The sequence below is a fragment of the Camelus bactrianus genome, chromosome X (genome assembly GCF_048773025.1).
Source record: "Camelus bactrianus isolate YW-2024 breed Bactrian camel chromosome X, ASM4877302v1, whole genome shotgun sequence".
Classification (NCBI taxonomy): domain Eukaryota; kingdom Metazoa; phylum Chordata; class Mammalia; order Artiodactyla; family Camelidae; genus Camelus; species Camelus bactrianus.
Window position 1 is genome coordinate 81,667,365 of NC_133575.1, and position 16,345 is coordinate 81,683,709.

Genomic DNA, 16,345 nt, shown 5'->3' on the forward strand with positions numbered 1-16,345 from the left:
TTCTTGATTGCCTGGGCAGGTGGGGAGGGGAGAGAAGAAAGGAATCCAAAGTGACCTGGGGAAAGTTTGGGGAGTAATGATTTGTTTCATTATTTTGGAACTACTGTGTTTCTTAATTGTCGTGTTGGTTACACGACTGTCTGCATTTCTCAAAACTCAACTGAATATTACTATAAATACATGTTTAAGAAGTGAAGTCTTATAACCACTTTACCATCCCCCACTAATCTTTTAAAATTTCATAGGTACTATATCTAAATACATTAAAGATTCCTCCAGACAGTATTATAATTTTCACTTTCAACAGTCATACGCATCTTAAAGAAGTTCAGGGGAGGAAAATAGTATTTTATATTTACTATCTATTTTACTTCTTTATTCCTGAAGTTCCAAGATTCTCTTTGATATCATTCATGTACACTCTGAAGACTTTAGAGCTGTTGATGAATTCTTAGTATTTCATCTGAGAATATCTTTATTTAGTCTTCATTCCAGAAGAAAATATTTTTCTGGATATAGAATTCAGATTTCGCAGGTCTTTCCTTTCAGCCACTTAAAGACATTGTTCCTTTGTCTTCTGCCCTGCATGGTTTCTGATGAGAAATCCACAGTATTTCAAATTACAAATATATATTATGTGTCATTTTGCTTTAATTGCTTTCAAGATTTTTCTTTATCCTCAGTGTTCAGCATTTTTATTATCTGTGTAAGAGTGATTTTCTTTATGTTCATACAGTTTGGAGTTCACTGAGTTCTTGAATATGTAAATATATGTTTTGATCACATTGGGGGAAGTTTTCAGCAATTATTTATTTAAGAATTACTTTTGGCTCCAACACCCTTTTCTCTCTGGACCTTTAGTGACATGAATATGAAACTTTTTGATATTGTTCCAGAGACCTTGGATCTTGGATCTTCAAATTTTTTTTTCCATTTTTTAGTTGGTATAATTTTTAAGTTTTGATTTTAAAAATCTCCATAGAGTGAATTACGTGATAGAAATAAACACAGAGAACTGTTAGACATCAAGGAAGTACACCTAATCCCAGGGGTCAGGGAAAGCTTTCTGGAAGAGGTGATGTTTAAGCTGAATCCTGATGAATACAATTGGCCAAATGAAGAGGGGAGGGACCATCAGTTACAGGCAGTGAGAATGATGTGCGCAAGTGCAGGGACTTGCAAGGGAGCGTGGAATGTTTGGAGAAAAACAATTAGTTACAGCTGAAACATATGGTGCCAATGTGGGAATGATGAAAGATGACGTTCAAGGAGTAAACGGAACGAATCATGAGAAGGCTTATAGTTCAGGATCAGGATTTTTGACTTAATCAATCCTGAAGACAATTGGGAAACAATTTTTTTGAATGTGGAAGGAGTTTCTTTTTCTCCTTTTTGCTTTCCTGAATTTTCTCATATTTCTATATTGGACATGTATCAATTTTATATTATAACTGCTTTAGTAAAAATGTAACTCACATATCATATAACTCACCAATTTAAAGTGTACAATTCAATGGCTTTAGATATATTTAGAGTTGAGCAGCCATCACCACAATCAATTTTAGAACAATTTCATCATTTCCAAAAAGAAACCTGTACTTTCCACTTCCTCCTAAATCCCTTCTCCTCCACCTTAGGAAACCTCTACCTTCTGTGTCTATGGATTTGTCTATTCTGGACATTTCCTATAAATGGAATCATGTAAACTGTGGCTTTTTGTGTTTGGCTTCTTTTAATTAGCAGAATATTTTCAAGGTTCATCTGTGCTGTAGCATGGATCAGTACTTCATTTCTTTTTATTTCCAGATAATATTCCATTGTATACACATACTACATTTTATTTATTCATTCGTGAATTGATGGAAACTTGGGTTGCTTCCCCTTTTGGCTATCATGAATAATGCTGCTTTGAACATATTTATGTACACATTTTTGTGGGGACATAGATTTTCAGTTCTCTTGGGTATGTGACTACATTGGAGTGGAATTGCTGGGTCACATGGTAACTCTATGCTTAACTGTTTGAGTAATTGACAGATTGCTTTCCAAAGCAGCTGCATTATTTTGCATTCCCACCAGCAGTGTATAAGGGTTCTAATTTCTCCACATCTTTGCCAATACTTGTTGTTATCTGCCTTCTTAATTATTCCCATCTTAGTGGATGTGAAGTAGATATCTCATTGTGGCTTTGATTTGCATTTCTCTGATGGATAATAATGATGAGCATCTTTTTATGTGCTTATTGAATATTTGTACATCTTTGTTTTGAAAAATGTTTGTTCAAATCCTTTCCTCATTTTAAATTGGTTTATTTGTCTTTTTATTATTCAGTTGTAGGTGCTCCTGCAACTAAAGAATACCTGGATGTAGGTGGTACATCCAGTGGAGGGCCTTGTAAGTCATTTAAGGACTTCATCTTTACTCTGAGAGGAGTATGTAACCATTGGATAGTTGATTTATGTTGAATGCCCTGTTGAGAATATAGTTAGGCAGGCAAGGATAGGAGCAAGGAGATCAGTTAAGGGACTATTGCAACAATCCAAGCAAAAGATGAAGATTCCTTGGATCAGACTGGTTGCAGTAAAGGTGATCATATTTTATATATACACACATTCACACACACACAGTAATATACAGATGGTACCTGACTTAACAATGTTTCGCTATCAATTTTTCGACTTCACAATGGTGCAAAAGCAATATGCATTCAATAGAAATCATACTTTGAATTTTGAATTTTGATCTCTCTCTGGGCTAGTGATGTGTAATACGATACTCTCTGGTGATGCTGGGCAGTGCTCTCAGTCAGCCAGGCAGTCATGAGGGGAAACAACCAACACATGGACAACCATTCTGTACCCAGACAGCCATTCAGTTTTTCACTTTTAATGCAACACTTTATTATAAAATGCACTTTGTGTTAGATGACTTTGCCCCACTGTAGGCTCACGTAAGTGTTGTGAGCATGTTTAAGGTAGACTAGTCTAAGCTATGATGGAGATTATGTGTATTAAGATATGATGTAGGTTAGGTGTATTAAATGCATGTTCAACTCAAAATATTTTCAACTTACAATGGGTTTATTGGGACATAACCCCATCATAAATGGAGGAAGATCTGTCTTTCTTTTTAATCAGTTTTACTGAGGTTTACTTTAAACATAATAAGATTACCTGACTTTAATCGTATGATTCAGTTATGGGTCAACTATGTCTTCTATGGAGGCTGTAATGCTTCCTGCTAAAAAAAATTGAAATAGCTAGATTTTCCCCAAGAGCTGTGTCTTATGGTTTTAAGAGTATTACACAATGGCTTTGGCAATATAAGAAGGGAAAGATTTGCTAACTATTGAAGAACTAGTTATTTCAGCCAAAGATAGATGAGGACTTGAAATACAAATGTGAGACACGGGCTTGCCTTGAGCAGCACAAGTTTTCACCAATCCAGAGCACGTAACTGGTTGCTATCCCCAGATGGAAGCCACCAGTGTTAGCAAAGATTTCTTGCTTTTGGATGTAGATGGGGGAAAAAATGGGGTGCATACTAACACCGTCTACACACTTCACTAACTAGGACCCTTGTAGTCCAGTTCTACAGAGGACCAGATCTCTAACAATGGCTACTGTATTATAGAAGAGGAAACACTTCCCTGCATTTGGATTGCCAGCCAAAACTCATTCAGCGCAGTGCCTACTATTGAAGGTATTCCATTTGGCCAGGATATTTTAAAAGGCTAATAAGAATAATAATAGCTACCATTTATTGAATACCTACTATGTGACCGGATGAGCATCTTGATATGTGAACTTTTTCATTCTTCACAACCCCATAATTCATAGGTATCCTCTTTTTATAATGGAAACTAACACTTCGATAAGAAAGTGAAATGCAGTTCTAGCTCTCAAATCTAAACTCTTAAACCCATATCAGCCTAAGAGTAACCCACAATTTAAGAGCTTCCAGTGAGTTGACAGCACACGATTGAGTCTCGTTGAGGCAAGAGCAAACGAGGTGGTGGGAGCCAGAACAGAGCATTTTTGGTGCTGGGTTGCTATTCTACTAGGAATGATGATTTTACCCTCATGATTTTATTTTTGGTGGGAAACTCCACTACCCAGAGACTTCTATAGGGGAAGAAGTGGAAGGTATGGACATTTATGAAGCTGATATAATATATAGCTAGACTAAAGTAGAAACTACTAGAAACATACAGATTGCCGCCCCCCTCCCAGGCATTTTGCAGCAACCCTGAGTGGAAGAAGCATGCGTGCAATGTTGGAATACGATGACGAGCTGCATGCAGGGGTGCTGAGCCATGCTGAGGAATCGGAGGCCTCCCTGGGGAGCCCAAAATGATTGCCTTGTCTATGGGCAGGGAGAAAAATGGAGTGAACCTATTGCAGTGGACCACAGTGTATACTCCAGCCAGTAGGTAATTAAGGGAATGCCACTGGGCCATCATTCACATGCTGGCCGGCCAAGGAAGTGCCCCTCCAGGCAGGGTTCACTTCTTTACTTCTTAAACACTTAAGAGTCTGAAGAGCCAAACTTGTACTTGTCCTGGCTCCTGCGGCTGTAGATGGTGTAGCCAGATACCATGACAATGATGGGGAACAACATGATTGGAAATGATTCATTACCGTGTGTGTAGGTGAGGGGTGAGGAGCCTCCTTCAGTTGTGATACCAAGATGGGGAAAGGAAAGTTAGTAGAAAACCTGAAGACCTGAGAAATGAGGCAAACTGAAGTGGGTATGGGCACCTTATGGATCATTAAACCCATGGCCATGTGCTGAGCCTCACATTTCCCATCAGAGGAGCAGTGGCTCCCAGAAGGTCATAGAGAGTGCAAAGGCCCTGCACACCCCACATTGCCTCCTTTATAGTACAGATGTTAGCATAGGTGATGTCAAGGCTTTGACTTCTTTAATAATCTATAAAATGCTATGATTGATACATCATTTGAAGGAGGGCCTAAGGTAGGTGTTAATAACCATCAAAATGATACAGATAATAAGTTAGAAACAATCATCAGTGTGTACCGTGGAGCTAAATAAAAAGGTTTTCATTGATTCTGGAATTGATGTTTTTGATCCTCTTATGAGCACTAATGACAGGGAAATGCTCTAGATGACAGATATTTATCCTGGTACCACAGGCTACTCTGATGTTAATACGCATGTCTGTGTCACTGATAAACACATCATTCTAAGTGGCATCCACATAACTCTGTCATAGGAGAGGTAACTTCAACAGAATTGAGAAATTCACAAATGCAGCTTCTTATGAGAAACTCTTGAGATGGTGGGGGATAAAACCTTCATTGTTTGGGCTTTGATAATATGGGCCTGCCCACAATGTGGTACCTGCATCATTTTGATGCTAGATGTGTTGGTGTTGATGAGATTGATGGTAACATATGGAATCCAGAAAGTATTTATCCAAAGGACTTAGAAGACTCTAAATTGCAAACTGGGACAATATTGTCTTTTCCACAGTCAAGTCTTATGACAGAGGTATCCTGAAAGCAGATGATGGCACAGGCACTTGTGCTTTAGGTGAAAAACAGCTTCCCAAACACAATGCACCACAAATTAGAAAAATCATTGCTGAAAGTGGCAAAGGAGCAATAAGACCAGAGATTAAGATCTTCCTGGAGGGGAATGAACAGCTTAGTTTGGTAATCCCTGCTCTCTACTTGAATGCTACAGGAGTAACTTTATCTCATTCAAGTGTGATTAAAATTGTTTTGAAATTATGTCACACATCCATTTAACTATGAAGGGGATTTTAACTACCACTTGCTAATGTCTGTTCAAAAGAGTATAGAAAGAAAATGTGGAAAGCATGGTGGGGCTCTTAATTTGCGCCTCTCAGGACACATCAAGAGATTTATTCTGTAGTGTAACATTTTTGGAACATAACATCCTCATCCTGTATTTTAAAGCACGGCAATTCAGTTTTACTTGTAGAATTTCAAGTTGTTTCTCATTATGAATTTTATTCTCGTGTGACACCGTTGGCTGAGGAGTCTATCAATCCATGTCCACAAGGAAGAACTCATAAGTAATTATATCTGTGCTCCTGGCTTCCCCAGGGAGGCCTCAGAAGTGCCTGAAGAGAAAGTGGGAAGTCTTACTGAGATGGACAGGACTAGTGAACTAAGTGGAATTAAGTTAGGGAGGAACTTCTTGATAATTAGAAGTTGATGGTGGAAGTGGACTGGGGCATGATCTCCGATCTGCAGTCTACCTCCTTGCTGTGACCTCTGATATATCATGTAGTTTGTGGCTTTTCTTGTTAGAAAGTTTATTGAGATAATTACAGATCCACATGGAGTTGTGAGAACTAATACAGAGAGATCCCTGTGAGCCTTTACCCATTTTCCCCCAATGGTAACAGAGTCTGTTGCTTCGTACTTTGTGGGAATGTATACCTCTAGGAAACAGGATGAGGGTACTCTAGTGAAAACACTGAAGTACATGTAGAATGGAGCCAAACTGCCAATTTCCTTTTTATTCCGAGGAGGGCTGCTTGGGAGAAAATGGAGACTTTATAAAGTAATGGCTACAGTTGACTCTGCAGATTAACTTCTGCGGAAGGTGGTGGGCCTGAAAGGGGCGGGGCTATGCACAGGTTGACCTGAGGAGCCCCAGGAAGGGAGAGGAGAAAACGAGGACCATTCTTGTTCCTTGCTTCAGTGAAGTGCCACCAAGAACCACCAAAATGGGTCCAAAGACGTAGCAGAATTGGTTGGTTTCATGGGAAGGGTTCTTGCTGTCAGGAATGGAAAAACAAACAAGTAAAAAGTACCCTGCTAGGAAACGACAAGTGGATGAGTCACCCCAGAGGCTACTGGTGCCGGGGACTGGTGTGGCTTTTGAAGATATAGATAAGTAGGGTGGCACAGCAGCCAAGGGAAGGTGGCATTGATACAGGATTAGCAGAAGGCAGTGACAGCAGGGGCGCTCGACGCAGGTATGTGGAAAGCCACCAGATGCCACCCAAGTGTCTGGAGGCCAGGGCGCCGTGGGCTGTAGAGAACAACCAGGGTGGGTGAGGCACCTCAGGTGTCACCCCTCCCCACTTGAGGAGGAGGGTTGGGGACTTAGATGAGGCTACAGTTCTGGCAGCTGAACTAGTAGGGCTGAGCTGTGCAGTGAGACGTTTATCATTGTTTGGGACCCTGTTCCTCTGAGTTATGACAAAGAGAAATGTCTTTGAAATTTTATTTTCTGATGGAAGATATTGCTAATTTGCTAACACATAAAAAAGTATTTCTATTTAATTTAACAGGGATAGAAAAATAGTGGGAGGAAACCTGTCAGTCAAAGTTAGGATATGAGGCTGCTAGTGCGAGAGGTAACCGCGTAATTCCTGCACGTGGGCAGTAGAGAAGTTGGCTGAAAGCTAATTACTTGGGATTCTCATTTAAATGCCCATTCCGATGTACAGACATGTCTCTTTTGCTTTGAACATGGAGAGATTCAATGAGGGGAATAAAGCTTGCATGTAAATCCGGTGAACTAAAAAAAACACCCAATAGCATTTGGTAAGATACATGATCTTTTGAGGGGAATACAGTACCACTGGGTATCCACTTACACAAAGGTATGAAATTATGTACACATGCTCCAGAAGGAAGGCTATGCCCATTGTACAAGCAGTACTAGGGGAACAAACCTCTAGTTTGCTAAATCTCTGGTGTTTTTATCTTAGGTCTTGAGGACTCAAAAGAGTGTCTGACAAACCCGATTCCAGTACATGCATCGAGCAGTTTTTAATGAACTTTTCTGTCATTTAGTCACACTTGAAGGTGGTTTTTAAAAGAAAAGTTATCTTTATCAGAAACGTTCACAGTGCCCGACATATAACATGAGCTCAATAAATCCTTTTGGAATGAAAGAATGAATGAATGAATGAATGAATGAGTGTTCTCAGTAAAGTAGGTTTGGAATCTCTCCTGTGACCTGTGGCCCTTGACACCAGGTATAAGACAAAAGCTAAGCATTACACAGATGGCTTTACTTGTTCAGAATTTTCCAAGCAGAAGGATGAGCAAACACAAATTATTTATCACATATGGTTTCTTTGGGCAGTTTTCCTTCATGACCTCTTGGATCTGCCAGGCTTTTGCCCTGCATCGAGTATACACAATCGTCTCTCTGAGCTATTCCATGTAAAAACCAGATGGTGACTCTGGGTCTGAGTTGTTTAGTGCTGGGGTCTGCAGGACATTGCCTGTATTGCTTACAAGGCCAGACACTTCCCTGCATCGATACTTGGGAGAGAATGCTACTCTCCAACCTGTGAAGCAGGTAAATGGCTGATGCCAAGCGGGTAGCTGGAAAGGTGACAGAAGAGAGAAGCACTAGCTCATTGATGTTTGTCATTTTTATTTGCAATACTTTAGGTCCAAGTTTCAAACTGCAATATTTTTACACTCAAGACACAGTCATGCACAATCCATATTTCAATTTTCTATTGCTTCAACCACAATTTAAAATAACAGTATTGGAAACAAAAGTCCTCAAAAAGATCGAATGCTGAGGTCAGAAGGATGGAATCGTACCATCAGCAGGTCCACAAAAGAAATAACTTACTGAAAAAAATCAAACAAACAAAAAGACCATAAATACCTTTACTCCAAAGTTACAGAAGAATTTCACTACACATGGGTTTACAGATAACACATTTCAACAAAAGTAATGCACAGCCAAATGAGATACAATTCTGATAAACAATGAAATGTAGATCCTCCTCAACTGGTTTTGTCCGGCTATTATGAGTATAATCCCAGTACACATCACTACCCTGTGACTTGTCTCCTCCTTGGTGATGTACTGAGATTTAAAATTCAACCCACTAATGGTTATAGAGTTCCATGAAAGGTGTCATCATCACTAATGACTATAGTATATGCGGGTCCATAAAGCACACCACACACAAGCACACACACTGAACCGGAATTTCACACTCAAGGCTGGTTGGCACTGCTGTAGGCAGGGCATTGGGACTGTCCACTGACTATCGGTTTATCCTCTTCCCAGTAGCATACTCATCCAACTGGCCCATCCCTCGGGGAGTTGTCATCAGAAATGCTATCTTTGGTTCCCAACAAGTAGATATGTCAACACTCCTTAATGCTAATAGCATGTAATCACCTTTCCCTTTTTCTCTCTGCAATCTGCAAGTGCTTAGGCCCACTCAGTAGTCCCAGTCATTAAAATGCATGGGTTCTGCCATCTTGTGCCATTTAAGAAGTAAACTCTAGGAAGCCCAACACCGCTTCAGAGGAACGCAGAGGCCCAAGTACAGTTCTACTCTAGCAAGTGTGACAGTGTATCTCTGTTCTAGTAGCAAATACTGGCCACAGCTTAATGAAACCCAGACTTGACATACAGACTGTATGGAAAATGAAAATGGGAACACTCAACAGAAAAAGGACGTTAAAACAACAACAAAACAACTGTGAAAAAACTAGAAGGCTGCCACAAGTTTTATCAACATTCCCTAGTATTATTAACTTCATTTACTTGAGAGTTTTTTTTTTTTGGCATTATTGTACCTAGTTCTATTGTTTAACTGCAACATAAGAGACCCAGGCTTAAGCAGGTGATATTTGCCATCACGTTAGCAGGTTGAATTTGCAAGGCAACCTATAGTACCACAGAATGTTAGAGCCTTTGGAAAGGCCTTACAGAACCAGTCCAAGAGCCTTATTTTCTAGATGAGGATATGGCCATAAAATGGTTAAGTGACTTGCCCAAGGTCACCCAGTAAGTTACTGATAGATCCTATATTGGAATCCAAGTATCCTTACTTCCGGGCTAGTACTTCTTCCACTGCATCCGACTGATTCTCTCTAATTGCTGTTGGTTTCCTCTTAGGTCCTAAATCAGGTGAACACGGTAACTTGCCTTATTGCTGGTATTATGGGATAGCACTCACCTGATGGCAGCTTCCAAAGGAGACCCTGATGGCACTAACCAGCCTCTCTCAGTTTATCTTGCAAGTGTGACTACAATACGTGGCAGTAAGTGCTACCTGTTGTTATTAGAGTCTACTTGAACACAGAAGTGTGCGCATGGAAGTGATATCTCAGTTCCCGCATTTGCAGATTCAGTTAGACATTGTTTAATATTAAACAGACTCTCCCGATGCATGAGGAGTTAGGTTATATTCATTTGGTCACTAAAGGACTGTGGGATGAGAAAAGGAGTGAAAAAAAACATGAAAGCTAACCAACAGAAAGATTATATCAGAAACAAACTTCTTATGAAAAAATTCTTTCTTAGGAAAAATATTTCCATTATTTCCAAGGTCCCATTTATTTCCTTCCCAATCCACATGCAAATATATGTTCAGAATTGTGTGTTAAGTTCACTCCAAATCCCAGGCCTATTAGACTGTCAGTTTACAAATGCTGAATTTCAGTCTTCTTGCTCAGAGACTGGGAGAAGCTTGCATCACTGGCCATGCCTTTGTTTAACTGAATATTAACTGTGAGTAGCTCAGAAAAGGACCATGAGATTCAAAACTGGGGATGGCAGGGTTAAGACTCTCTGAAGTAGATGTATGTTGAGAATGGCCAAAGAAAAGGCTGTGGGTTCTCTGGGTATTAGGTCTGCTCTCGGTGAGACTGTGGAACATCTGAGGCCACTACCCCATTATAAAAGCCCTCACCTACAATTTCTTTGGTGACTTAGAAGGAAATTCCTCTCTCGGGGTAGCTAGTCTCCCTTTTTTAAAATGATGGTAGTTACTGCGTACAACCTATAATCAGGCAAGACAGAAAGCACATAGAGGCCACCATCTCAGGCCAAAGCTAAAAGGACGGTGCCTGAATGCCAACAGGCCAAGGCAGTTCTAAATATTTGTCTTAATGTTTTCACAGCCAGCTTTTAAGTGTAAGTCGTAACTTCTACTGAAATCAACAGGACTTGCCTACTGGTCATTAAAAGAAAATCCTACCTGAATGATGTTACATCCTGTTGGCCAAGGAAGTGGCTGGGGCTGGGGAATCTTAGCCTTCTATTCTTCTAAAATTCAACCTGAAAATCTACTAAAATGATCCAGAAAGGTGATACTTGAAACAGATGTTATCCAGGGGGCTAATCGAAGGTCAGCCCTCCAATCTAAAGTAACCAAAACAGAAACCTCAATACCATACCAAAGTGGGGGGCAGCCAGTTTTACAGCAGAAGGATGTGTTTGGAGTTCTAATAGCGACATCTCCCTAGCCTTAACTTATAGATACTAGTCCCCTAAGAAAGCACGTGCCATACCCGAGCGTGTGCCAAACTCAGCACCCAGGCAAATATAAAGCCTATGGAATAATTGTAACTAGCAAATATCTGTGCCCTGCATGCTCTGGGCTCTGGCCAGAAGGTGTCTGCTTCCGGCGTCTTTTCTATGTTTCTATAGTCCCCTTTCTGATGTTTATTTATTATAAAGCAATATTATAACAACATCAAAGAAAACTGTGAAAAGAAAAAAAAATTTCACATAATCCCACCACCCTAACACAACTTATTTCAATTATCTGTGTTCCCAGTCTTTGTCCATATGCACGCTTATTTCTACATAGTTGTAATCTCTGCTTATGTTATTTAAAAGTGATTTTATAGATTCTCTCTGAGAACTGGCAGCCCTATTAGAAATAAACAACCCATTGAGCAAAGGAATATAATTATTTACACGATCTTTGAGCTGAGAAATATCCTTTATAGACAAACATCTCAAACTATCAAAACAGTTATACAGACGACAGGAAGCAATTTCGTATTTCTTTTTCTTTTAGCAATGGAATGTGCTTCACAGGGGAGGGAAAGATGGGGGGATCAGGTGGTTAAACTCAAACATTGGGGTGCAATTCACAAGCCTGAAAGAAATCTGAATAACACAATTAAAGAATAAATACTTGAGTTAAATCTTCTTACAGGACTTGGCCATCCAGTAGCCAAAATGGAACATGGACACACAAATATTTACAATGACACAAAGACAAGATCAGCAAGAACGAAGTCATTACCCAACATGGTGACTGATTTGAGGGGATCTAATCATCCAAAAATCCTCACGGGATTATGACAACGTACCGGATCCTTGCTACAACATTAATGTTCTCTTCTTTCTTAAATAAATAATCTCTACTGTGCTTCTCACCCTTCCCTGACTTTCCCACTGCCCTATCCCTATCTCAGGACATTTTGGAATCAACATTCGACGATGCACCCTCATTATCTCAGGGCACGCCAGCGACTTTTAAAGATCTGGATAGACTCACCTGTTTCAAGATGAGCTTTAAAAAAATCCAGGGAAAGGGAATAAACTATTAACCATCTGGAGTCCAACTTGGTCAAGTGTACCAAATGTGAATCCTTCAGCATCATTTTGGCAGGAGAAACAGCTTCTCTCTAATACTCATTAGAAATATACATAACTCTCCAACACGGGGAAGGGTCTTTAGAAGCTGTTCTCATTTTAAAATTTACATAGATATAAGTTTGTAAGAGTAAAGCCTACTGGGGTATATAGTCTCATAAAATCTTGGTACAACAGGATGTGATAAAGACGTACCGGGCCCCTCGTTGTTAGTATGCTGAATTGAAAGCATAGAAGAGCAGCCATTTCTCTACTTACAGTAATCTGAAGGATCACTGCTCCAGGTCTCCCCCTACCAAAAAAAGGGCCTTTATGACATACAAGGGATGCTAACAGACACCTAGGGCTTCCCAACCAGGGTTGGGGCTCTCTCCACTGGCAGGGGTTAGTTACCCATGGACCGAATTCTGTTTGCATCCCAGGTATCATTTCATTGAATTCCCTGGCACTATGAATGAAAAATTTAAAAAATACTTAATTTTAAAAGAAATAAAAATTAAGGCCCCTCTCTCTCTCTCTCTCTCTCTTATGAAAACACTATGGCATTAAAAATTTCAGGCCCAGCCATTTTTGTGGCGTATAACATAGTAAGCTTCAAATTAATATTACCGTTTGATCTTCTTTTTACATTTGTTGTTGTATCTCACTGTGGACATTTTCTGGGGGTGAGGGTTAAGCCCCATCCAAATTTCATAGTCAAAGAAAACAATAGGAAAATAGGAAATCCACCAGTGGTGTCATCTCCTGAACATAAACATGTGCACTATATGGTTAGCAGAAACTCTCTAAAGAAAGTGCTTTCATTTTAAGGAATGGATAGATGATGACATGGATGGATGTGCCTCGGCAGAGAAGGAGAGAGGCCCAGGTCATTGATCTCTTTCCCTCTGTTGCTGAATGTAGATAGGTTCTATTCAGATTCTTGACATACTATAGATCAAGAAGCCTGCTACTGCACGAACTGCTAGCTTTTCAAAGGCTTAGAGAAACAACTCAGCAGAATTTATAAAACTGACAATACACTCGAAAGAGAAGCATATCCTTTTCTATGCAGACACCCTCCAGATGTTTTTCTACTCTCAGAAGATTCAGGAAGTGCCAACTGTTAAATTCCTAATAAACTGATACATGGTGAAATAACAGTCAAATTTTCAGATTTTCCCCAAGTCCCAAAAGGAATTCAGTTGGACTGATGTTTCTTGGGCTATATGACTGCAAACCCAAATTCTGTTCACTGGAGAACCTCAAAATCTTTACACACACGTTTGAAATTCAAAAGCCCAAAGAACTAAGGATGATCACACCGCCTCTGGAGACAGAAATTGGTGATACACAGGTAAAATGGGAACAAATACTTCAAGCCAAATGTTGATCGGGATGTAGTTTTCCTCCCATTTCTTATAGAGTTGAATGCTTACAATATTTCTGTTCTCCAGATCTTTTAAAAATTATTTAAAACGTTATAAATTGTCAAGATTAATCATTCTTATCATCAGCAAATGTCAGTTAATGGGTCTGTTGCCTCCCGATGTGCCAATTTCACAGTGTATATGTTCCACAAGCACAAGAGAGGATTAAATTCGGAATCTTTATCTTCGTTTACTTACTATCCAGCAAGGATTTCAGTATTGCACACTTAGATTGTTTTCCTTTCGGCTCTTAGAGAAAGTCCCAGCTGTGTTTAAGTATGGTTTCTCCTAACAGGATTTCCTAGGTTTAGGACCTGGACTCACCCAATTGGAGTGCCACAGTTTTGATGTGTCTTTTTTCAGGTATCATGAGATGAACGAGCTGGTTTACAAATGATAAATCAACTACCTCTTAAGCAGCATCATGAAAATGTGATAAGATTTCACCATTTGAACTTTATTTAGATATACAGTTTTTAAAAGCCCTTCCTGAACATACATATTCCTCTCTGCTTTTGGAAAATGTCTTAAAAGAAACATTTTCCAATACAAATGCAGAAAAACAGGTACACAAACCAAGCCACCACTATAGAAGAAGAATAAAAAATTTCAACTCTATTAGGGCATGGACTTCCACATGTTCACACAGTACTTGCTCTGGTTTTTTTTGTTTGTTTGTTTTGTTTTTGTTTTTGTTTTTTTGTTATGTTTTTGTTTTTTACTTTCTTTTTTTAAAAAAAACGTTTTGACATCTTTTTTTTTCTGGACAGCTAATGACAATGCAAGTGAAAAACATCACATTGGGTAAGGAGTTTTGAAGGAGGTTCGAATGCAAGAGGGACTACTCTCTAACTTAAAAACGAACACGACACGATGAAGAGGGAGTGTGCATCTTTGAGAAATCTCTTTTTCTTCAAAGTGAATGCACAAAATGAAGGGATTCACTACTGGCTCTTTCGCTTCACGGTGGAAGTGACCACTTTATGGCCACTTCGACATTGCTGCCCTGTTTGGGCTGCGATTCAGGCTTACAAATAAATTACATAATCTGAGGGAGTAGGAAAAAGGCTTATAAGAAGTTTCTATTCATTTGAAAGTTAAAGAAGCCCCACCCCATTTGACTGTCTTTTCTTCCATCTTTCCTGCAGCGGAGTTTTACCTCAGCCTTACTCGGGAGGGAGGTGGTGGGGGTAAGGCTTGCAGTCCTAGCGGCTGCTGTTCTTAATCGCTTCCTTTGCAGCGATAATCAGAGGAGTCAGGCTGGAGAGAGGCTTGGCTAATTTTAAAAATGGATGCTGCAAAAGGAAGAAAGAAAAAGAGGAATTACTGGAATTCTTGCCTCCAACACGTATGTTACTTTCTCCTTTCAAGGAGCCTTTTTTTTTTCATTCAAATATATTTTGTGGATCCAATTAAACATCATTAAAAAAAATAGTGCCAGCTTTTGTCCTTTGGATGTTTCTGTTCTTCAGTGTCATGAAATCCTCTAGAAGCTGACAGGCAGAGTGAGAAATTCAGAGTGGGGGTCTTGTAAAAATCTTCCTGTGTTTGCAAGTCTAATGTTCTGCTTTTCTTAAACTGATGAATTTATCTGGAGCAGCTCTCAGGCTTGAAAAACGTGTATTCTGCTGACCACTAATGACCTTAACCCTGAAACCAATGGCTTCCTAACTGTTGAACCTAATAGTGTACCTCTGCCATCTCTTTTTTGGCCTCTCTGCAGTACTCAATACAAGTGAATAGCCCTTCCTTCTTTGACATGTTGTTCTCTCCAGGGCCAGTTCTACTGCCTTGGTTCTCTTCCACATGCATCGTCCCTGACTACTCCCTCTCCATCTTCCTCTCTGGTTTCACGTCCTCCTTCCATCTACCAGAACTTGGCTCTCATCATCTTCTTTTTCAAATTTAATTCCTTGGAGAGCTTATTTCTTTCCATGGTGCCAACCTCTCATCAACTTTATGGGGATGACTCCCAAATATACACCGTGTGATCTGATCGCTTTCCTGAACTCTGGTTCTAATTCTCCAATTACCTGTCGGATATTTCCTTTGGAATGTCCTTATGCCACCTTGAATTCAACATTTAAAAATGTATATTTAAGTCTCCCAGACAGGGTACGCTTGTGTGCTGTAAGCTACAGGGGCTTTGGATTCAGATCACCTAGGTTCAATCCATTCCTTTGCTTATTACAATGGTTAAATGAGGTAAGTGACAGTTCCTTGTACGCTACACAGAGGCCAGTAAATGTTAGCCTTTGTTTTATCCTCTATGACTTCTGCTTCTGCTGAATGCTACCACTGCTGTGATATTCCAGAGTCACTTTTGTATTCTTCTCCCTTCTGTTCTACACGCAGTTACCAAGTGCCTCCTTCTCAACGCCTTTTACAACGATCGCTTGCTTTCCCTGAGCTTAATCAACCTAATCCTGAATTACAACAATAACTCTCCCTTGATCTTCCAGCCTCCAGTTTTTTCTGTTGCTAATTCTTATTGCATACCACCAGATTAACCTTCCTAAACAAAGCTTTCATCATGTGTGTCCTGCAGAGAT

At 39.8% G+C, this 16,345-nt stretch overlaps 1 protein-coding gene across 13 annotated transcripts in view; it reads right to left on the reverse strand.

The window, feature by feature from the left end:
* Window positions 1-8,377: 8,377 nt before the first annotated feature.
* PAK3 (p21 (RAC1) activated kinase 3) overlaps window positions 8,378-16,345 on the reverse strand; it is a 240,498-nt gene continuing 232,530 nt past the window's right edge. For all 13 annotated transcript variants that reach the window (XM_045523142.2, XM_045523137.2, XM_074359933.1 and 10 more), the window contains one exon: window positions 8,378-15,088. In XM_045523142.2, coding sequence (XP_045379098.1) covers window positions 14,999-15,088 — 90 coding nt within the window. In that variant the 3' untranslated portion in view covers window positions 8,378-14,998. The remainder of the gene's footprint in view (window positions 15,089-16,345) is intronic.